General features: G+C 56.9%; 1 protein-coding gene across 2 annotated transcripts; it reads right to left on the bottom strand.

The window, feature by feature from the left end:
- Positions 1–412: 412 nt before the first annotated feature.
- Positions 413–7,321, bottom strand: LOC131202758 (transcription factor LBX2-like). 2 transcript variants are annotated; one of them, XM_058192001.1, is made up of 3 exons: positions 6,385–7,321; positions 3,041–3,513; positions 413–2,664 (listed from the first exon to the last, which is right to left on the bottom strand). In XM_058192001.1, exons 1-2 carry the CDS (start codon positions 6,704–6,706, stop codon positions 3,047–3,049), a joined length of 789 nt encoding a protein of 262 aa, XP_058047984.1. In that variant the 5' UTR covers positions 6,707–7,321; the 3' UTR covers positions 413–2,664; positions 3,041–3,046. The 2 variants fall into 2 exon arrangements, with proteins under 2 accessions (XP_058047984.1, XP_058047985.1); XM_058192002.1 differs by lacking the exon at positions 6,385–7,321 and adding an exon at positions 3,775–5,093.
- Positions 7,322–8,268: the final 947 nt, after the last annotated feature.

Below are 8,268 nucleotides of genomic sequence, written 5' to 3'. Positions count from 1 at the left end.
TCCTTTCCCTGTGAGATGTCCAGGTCAGGGAACATCCACACACTCTGGGAAGTTATGCTTGGCCCTCTGAGAATTTGTGAAAATCCATCTCCTTCTCATTGCAGAAGGACACAGGAGCCCATTCTAGTATTTTATCTTTGTTTAAGCATTTAGCTTTTTCTAGCCTGCTTTTGCCTCTGTGCCTTTGTTAGCCAACTAAAGACTTGCCAGAGACCCACCGCTGTCCCGCCATTCCACATTCCAGCAGTTCCACAAGAAGGCTGCACTCCCACCCTCACCCCATACACACACACACACACACACACACACACACACACACACACGCCATTTGCATCCTTGACTCAGACAAGCTTCCTCCTTAAGGAAAAGGAAGGGCACCTGGACAGATGCCTACGTGCACGTGTATGCCAGACTCATTCCTGTTCAATGAACATCATTTACTTGCAGGGAGACTGCAAGGAGGAACGTTTTGTTTCTGCTGAGGGCGAAACCATTGTGGAACAAAGAGACGCCTAAAGGCTTCTCCCTCCCCACTTGCCCCGTTGAGCTCCTCTAGTTTTTGGCAGGTGGTCTCTCCACACTGCTCTGCCTCGCTCTTCTTCTGGGGCTTCCATAAGCATCCGAGGGCCTCGACCCTGCTCCACAACCCCCACCTCGCAGCCGGAAGAAGACTCCTGGCCGGAGGACCCCGGGCTGCTGATGTGCTGTCCCCAGGCGCCCTGAAGGTCGAGGAAGGCCAGGCAGCCGCCTCGAAGAAGAGGCGGCCCGGGCCTCCCTTTGTGTCTGGCTTGTGCAGATTCTCCCCCGGCAGTTCTGGGTAGAGAAACGGGGCGCTTCCCTTGGCCGTACAATTCGAATTATTTCAGACTATTCAGCTTTGCTATTTCTATTTTTTCGTGATCCAGACTGAGCAAGCGACTTTGCCTGCCTTCTAGCTTTGCAACCTCTCTGAGCGGGTCGATTGTCTGGACAGGCGAACCGAGCCGTTGGTGCGGGCCTTCCAGATGAAGGGAAGCCCCCATCCCATCCCATCCCACCCCACCCCCATCCCCACCCCCCAATTCTCTTGCTCGTCGTCCGGCCTCGCTTTGTTTCGCCGCGGTCTTCCCTCTCCCAGGAAGGGAGGAGTTCCGCTCCGGCTGCTTGTGCCGGACTTTTTCTTCAGGAAATCCGGCGTTTGGAAGCCGACCCTCGCCTGCCCCTGTCCTTCTGGCGGAGGGTTGCCCAGAAAGGCTTCCGCTGCTTTTCCCTGGGGATTCTCCTCGCCGCTGGGCCTCCTGCTTTGGGACGACGAGAACCAGGGAGCTGCCTGCTGGCGGTGGCGGGGTTTGGTTTTGAGTCAGCTTAGCCGTTCCTCCAGCCCTCCCCTCCAGGCATTCCTTTCGATTTCAGCCGACCCCCTCTGGCAACCCTCCGTGGGAAACGGGGGAATGGGGCTTCCAGTGCAGCCCTTCTGCCAGCCAGGTCACGAGCACGGGTGCCGCAGCTCCCCCACCCTCATCTCCGCTGTCTAGCCCTGACTTGCCGGAAGCCCGTCCCATCCAGCCTCCCCCCTCGCAAACGCCGCCGGTCCCGAAGCCCCGCGGGGTCCTTGGCGATCCAGTTGTGGAGGGGAACAAGTGGGGCGAACCAGCGGACCTTTGGGGCTTGCCTTCGCGGAGTAGGATCGTGCGTTCCGGGGTTGAGGCTGCCTGGCTCCCGGCTTGTGGCACCTCAGGTTGCCGAGCGTCTAGTTCACGACCCCACCTCTCCTGGGGGAGTCCACCAGCAATTTGGGTCGTCGCTCCCTGCCTGCTCCGTCCTTTGGTGGGGCAGGCTTGCTCTCTTTCACCGGCAGAGCAGATGGCAGAAGCGGCTCCCAGCGGCTAATTGAATTGTTCTGGGTGAAGGCGCTGCGGGGAGGAGCGGGAGAGGAGCCCCGCCCGCTCAGCTTCTGTCGGGGCCTCGGCTCTGCTCCATTTTTCTTCATTAGGGAGCCCTCCCCGCCCCGGTCGTTTGGCTTCCTCCGAGGCTGCTTCAGTTCGAACGGCTTTCTGCCTGCAAACCCCCAGCAGGGATCCAGGCCAACCCTGAGATCGCAAAGATCTCCGAGACCTTCTCTCCGATGGCTTTGAGCCCGTCCAGCTGAGTCAGACGAGATTCCAGACCTTTCCTCTACCAACACCAAGAAAGAGTCGGGCCCCTATCCCCCAGCCACTCCCCAACGGCGTGCTTCTGGCCTCTGCCATTTCTACGACTCTTGTAGCACCTCAACTTTAACTAGTTTTTCGGCTCCCCCCCCCCGGACTTCCCCCGTCAGCACACAAATGCTGGAAGCGGGTTTGGCATCAAGTACGTCCTTTTATTCCAAATATGTACAAGCACACGCGACCGAAAAATGGGGGAGAAGCAGCGGCGGAGGTGCAGAAGGCCGGGTTGCCATCAGTTCCTGGAGGGGTCTCATGGCGGTCTCGGTAGGCCAGGTTGCAGGCCCAGCGATGCCGGCTTCAGATCTCTCGAGCCTCACCACGGCTCCGAAAGGACGCGAGCGGCTACTCTAGCTCGGCCCGCCATCTGCTGCATGTCACCCGCTCTCCTGCTCCGCAGGTGCCCCAGTGGCGCCTCACCCAAGGAAGGACACGAACTCACAAATAAAATAGCCGAGGCCATAGGGGCAATGGGGCGCTGGAAAAATAATAACAATAACAACAACAATAAAATTAAACTTTTAAAAATTGCACCAAAACCTCCCCCCCCAAAAAAAGGGGCCGGGGAGGAGAGCGGGAGGGACGATTGCGGGGAGGGGAGCCTGGCGATCGTTCAGCACATGCGGAATTGCGGATCAGGAATGGGAGGAGCGCTTAAGGTGCCTTGCATGGCGGTTGGGGGACGAGGCTGCGGGAATCCAGGAGGGCCAGATGCAGTCCGGGGGAGGCACGGGCGATAGGAACGGTTTTGTAGCCCAGTCTTGTACTCCTCAAGCGGCCTTGCTATTCAGAGGCAAGAAGGGGGAAGGCGGCAGCTGGAGGGGGCAATTCTCCCTCCCGTATCGCCCCCTCACCGGCCCTCAGTCTCCCACGTCGATCTCTTCCTCCTCCTCCTCCTCTTCTTCGCCGTCGGAGAAAGGGTCCGTGGTGTGACGTGAGGCGCTGGGTGAGGGCGGGGGCGACGTCCGGGAGAGGTTGCCCCCGCGGGCTCGAGCAGGTCCGGAGACTCCCGGGGGCTCCAGCTCGGGCATGCTGGCCAGCTTCTTCAGGGCTGCGGGGGGCAACTTCTTTAGCGATTCCACGTCGGCCTTCATCTCCTCCAGGTCTCGTTTCAGTTTGGCGCGGCGGTTCTGGAACCAGGTGATCACCTGCGCGTTGCTCAGACCCAGCTGCGCCGCGATGTGGTCTCGGTCGGCGGGAGACAGATACTTCTGGTAGAGGAAGCGCTTCTCCAGCTCGTAGATCTGGTGGTTGGTGAAGGCCGTGCGCGACTTGCGCCGCTTTTTGGACGGAGGGCGCGGCCCGAAGGCGCCAAACTGGTCCCGGCCTGCATGAAAGGCAAGAAGAAGTCGTCGTTGTGTCAGGTTACTAGGCCGGCTGACTGGTCAATTTGCCCGCGCTCTCGGCCGCGCCAGGGCCAAGGCAAGCCGAGCGGGGACTCAGAAGGGCGCTGGAGTGCCCAGACCAGCTGCCTCTCCTCCCCCTCCCTCCTCCTCCTCCGTCCAAACCAAGCCCGGGCCACTGCGGGCATCGTCTCCCGGAGCGAAAGTCACCCTCCTGTTGTGTATGTAACTGTGGGGGGGGGCACCTGGGCAAGAAAGAAAAAGCACCATCACAGCACTCCTGCGCTCCTGGTGTGGAGGCCTTCGGGCGTCAGGAGAAAGGGAAAGAAGGTCCCTGGTGCGCCTCTCCGGAGCCCGCTCCCGTCTGCAAAGCACCCCACTGAAGACTACAATTCTTTCCTGTTTCAAAACGAAACCCCTTTTCGGGAGCGCAGGAAAGGCCCCTTCCGCGCATCTCCTCCGATATTGCATGGCGGGAGCGATCTCGATGCGAACATTTGGAGCCAAACCTAGGCCCGAAAAGGAAGGGTAATCCTTGTCTTTGGTTTGGGGAGGAGGGCGAAGAGGCTCTTGCCCGCCCCCGCCCCCCCCCGCGGAAATTCATGTCTTAATTGCAGCCTCCCCTTCCTGGCAGGGACTCGAAGGCCTCGGGTGAAAACCTCGGGCAGGCACAGGCGTTCGTAGAAGGCAGCAGCTCCTTCGGAAGCGGACCTGGCGAGAATCCCTTGAATCTATCCACTGATCTCTCCCACCTTTCAGAGGAAGGGATCAAAGCCGTCCCAGGCCTTACAGCTTGGCAGGGTCCCTCCGCCCCCGCCGGGCAAATGTTTTTGTCGCCGGTCCCTCAGAACCCGATCCTCCAGCCGGGAGGGGCAGAAAAAGGGGGGTTAGCCCGGAGTGCGGAGTTAGGGGTCCGCAGGGGTTAAGCCTGTCCTGGATGTGTTAAGAACGCCTAGAGAAATTGATTGTAGAATATGACAAAACGCTCTCCAAAATTTCAAAGCAGGATTCAGACCGACCGGCAGCGATTTGCTCTCTCTGATTTCCTTGTTTTGCGAATCCCGCACTTGCTCTGAACATAAAGGACTGGAAGGGCTGGCCTCTCCTGCCGAATTTTTCTCAACCTCCTGACCCGTGTCTGAAATGTTGGATTCTCCACTAATAGAAGTTGTTTTTTGTGCCTTCTAGTTTCTAGCCATTTCTAGGTAGAAGAAATGCAGAAACACCGTCCAAGACTGCGTTTCAGTAGCGCCTAATGAAAAAACAAAGATCTTTACAATAAGCCTGAAATTAAAGCAATCAACTGATTTGATTGATGAAAAGAAGCGCAAATCAGCTGACCTTGCCTGCCCCTTTTTCAACAAAACTGAGCGCAGGAATTAATTTGGGAGGCATTTTTCAATTTGCACTTTTGAAAAAAATAGCCGAAGGCTAAATAATTATAAAAGCAGAGCAGGGAAGAAGAGGAGTGTAAAATATTCCTTGTTTTAGTACGGAAATAAGGGTTTCTTGAAATGGCTAAAAAATTCTGATAGAAAAAGGGAAAACAATTTAAGATAAATAATGATGTGTAATAAATTCTTAAGATTAGATGTGTTTGTGTATTATATTTTAATATATAATAAAATAAGACCATAATAAAAAATTGTAAACTGCATTGGTGCAAAAATGTAATAAAATATAATTGTACTTGTATATAATAATAATATTATGATTATAATAATTATAGTTACTCTTCAGTAATCTCATGTAGCTCACAGTTGCAATTTCATTTTGGGAAGGAGATTTTGCAGGGAGAAATCTTTCAATTTGACTGCCCAAATTCTGAGCACGGTGCTGTTAATTATTTTGTTTTATTATCTTAAATTGTATATCGACCATTTCCAAAAGTTCTGAAATATTAGTTATTAAATTAAAATACCAAATATTTATTATTAAAATAATTGCGATGATGATTTTAAATGAAACCAACATCAGGTTTTTTTAAAAAAATACAGTCAGGATAGACAATTTAAATAAACATTTTAAAACTGAGATTCAGATGGAAAATTGTTTTGGGAAACAAAAAGATTATAAACAGTGGATGCAGATTCTGGCTAAAAGTTTCCCACCGAGTGGGAAGGACCGGTTGATACCGGACGGATTTGTTGAGCTGGGTGTGGATCGCTAGGCCTTCAAGTTCCAAGCATTCCCTGGATGTGGTAACAAAGAATTGGGGTTCTTGAAGACGCCGGGCGGAGGATCGGAAGGGGGTGGCCGTGGGAAGCAAGGGAGGCCAGCTTCAGTGCATAGCGGGACTTGCATCTGAGTTCGGCGGCTTGGATTATCGGATACTCCCGCTAAGATTGGACCTTAACACGCCTGTTTTTGGTCGCCCAGCGGGAGCGGAGAAAACGGCCCGGTAGGAGCTCGGAAACAATTGCGACAGCGCTTTGCTGCCGGCCCGCCACCCGCGGAGCTCCCCTGGGAAGTTTGGAGCGGAATATCGTCGGAGCAGGCAGAGCTTCTGGGGTTCAGTCGAACGAGGAAATTCCCGGGCTACCAGCTGGGCTTAGAGCAGGAATGAAGGCGCCACCCGGGCTGTTTTTGTGGATTGTGGCGTGGGAGAAATTCTGCGGCCACAAATCATTAGTGGGGCGACGGGCGAGAACCCTACGCTTCTTCTCCACACTCAGCGCTGCCGCGATGGGGTATTCCAGGGCACTGCAAGGTGGAAGTAGCCCTGCTTCCTTCACGCTCTCAACCCCTTTGCAAGCAAGTGACCCCCAGATTCCCGCAGAGCAAGCAGGGAGCGGAACTAGCGGCCTGGCCCCTCCGGTTCTGCCCACCTCCTTCCGGTCGCCAACCGCCCTTACCTTCAGCCGCCTGAAGCACGTTGAGTTCCAGCCCCTGGAACGTCTTGCTAGCCAGCTCTTCCAGGGCGCAGAGTGGAGAGTCGGGAGCTGGCACACCGTTCCGCGGGGTTCCAGCTGAGCCGGCAACCTTTTCCAGCAGGCGGGCGGCAGGGGCTTTGTGCCCGGAAGGTTTGCTGAGAATGTCTTCGATGCTAAAGGGTGTGAGAGGTTTGCTGGAATTGGCAGGGGGAGGGAGGTGATCCAGGGGGCTCCGGCGACTCTCTTCTGCTGCCCCCGGCTGCGGCAGCGCGGGAACAGCCTTCGCTTCCTTCGCGGATGTCATTGCCGGGGTACGGAGGGAGGGAAGGGGGAAGGAAAGGCCCCGGCTTGTCCCAAGCGCCAGAGCGGGCCAGGCGAGGATTCAGCACCCCCTGCGGGTCATTACGAGGCTGCCCTCGGGCCTCAAGAAACCAGGCGCGTTAGCCCTGGATGGTGCTAAGCGGCCCTCGACACCGGCCTAGGCCTTCAGAGTGGCACAATGCCCCCGCCCATCCCCCTTCTGGGCCGCCTCTGTTGTGGGGGGGGCGCCCGTCGGGTCTTCTGCGCTTCTCGCTGTTGGCGAGCCCGTACAGTCGCAACCAAGCCCACTCGGGCGCTAGAGCCTTAAAGGCGCACAGGCTGGGCCATCGGCTGGGCACGGCGTAGGAGGAGCCAGATGCGAAGTGTTAGAAAAGTTCCTGAGTCTGAGGGGGGGAAGCGCGGGGGAACGGGGGCGGGAAGGGAAAGGGATCCCCGCTTCTCAGGCCGCCGCCTCGCCGTTCTTCAGGCCACCGTGACCATTAGGCGTCCGTCACTCTCAGGCCACCGCCTCATCGCTCTCGAAGGAACCACCGCTTCGTAGCTCCAAGCTGCACTGGCGTGGTTCACTGCACTGGCGTGGAACAAGACCCCTTCGGTCGTCCAGGTAACGCCTTCCATGCGGACTTTGCTTATCCCGACAGTCCCGCGAGAGCCGGCGGATCGGCACCTCTTCCCTCCCTCCCACTCTTCCAGGGAACAGGCTACCTTCTCCGGGTCTCTCAACGACCGCAATTCTCTCGGTGAGGCCAGCGCCAAGTCCCGTTCCCGGAGGAAGGCCCTGAGACTTGGCAGCTCGCGTCCCCGCCCGACCCACGTCTTTAGCTCTGCTGGAGTGGCGGAGGCCATTCCTAATGCCCTTAGCCTGCAGCGGCGAAGCCCCCTTTCTCCCTCCCTTTCTTTGCAGGAGGTATCGGAACGGGCACGCCGTTGTTCTGGGGCCCTGTGTGACAGCCTTCCAGCCCTGTCTATCGGCCGACCTTGCAAAGGAGTCGCTTGGCGTCGGAGAGATCCGGTTCAGTTCCCAACGGTTTCCTCTGTCTCGATCGGGGATCGGTGCGGGAGTGAAGCAGACAGAAACGCCTCTCTGGCTCCAGCCTTTCAGGGCCGCACCGGGAACTCCGCTTGTTGCCCAAGGGTCAGTCATTGGCTCCCCCCACCCGCTAGTTTAATTTTTGTTATTTTTAGCCGCGCCGTTGTTTCTTCTCCTGAGGCCGATTCAGAGGGTCCCGTTGCGATCCCCTGCTCCCGCTCCTTCCCCAGCAGGCTCCGTTAACTCGCCTCTCCACCGGAATCTCAGCTCTTGCTCTGGCAGATCCCGGACGCACTGAGGAAAGGTCCCAGGCCGCACATTTGTCTAGGCCCTGCTGCTATTTTCGGTTTCCTCCTTGCGCTGCCCGTTCGGGAACCTCGCGCTGTTCCTTCCTTGCAGCCTTTCGGCAGAACCGCTCTTGCGCTGCTTTAGGGCCAGGCCAAAGACTCGGCCGGCACCGGCGCTGCTCAGGTTCGCGTGGATCAGGCCCTCCTTGCCTGGTTAGCCTCGCAGCC

This window comes from Ahaetulla prasina, chromosome 8, assembly GCF_028640845.1.
Source record: "Ahaetulla prasina isolate Xishuangbanna chromosome 8, ASM2864084v1, whole genome shotgun sequence".
In the NCBI taxonomy this organism is placed as follows: Eukaryota; Metazoa; Chordata; class Lepidosauria; order Squamata; family Colubridae; genus Ahaetulla; species Ahaetulla prasina.
Note: the sequence above shows the minus strand (reverse complement) of the source record. Positions and strands in the feature narration are given on the sequence as shown.

Bases quoted from the DNA above. Each gene is read 5' to 3' on its own strand.
- LOC131202758 (XM_058192001.1), bottom strand. From the start codon at position 6,706: ATGACATCCGCGAAGGAAGCGAAGGCTGTTCCCGCGCTGCCGCAGCCG. The intron at 3,514-6,384 runs GTAAGGGCGGTT...CCTTTCATGCAG, and splicing joins CGTGCTTCAGGCGGCTGAAG to GCCGGGACCAGTTTGGCGCC.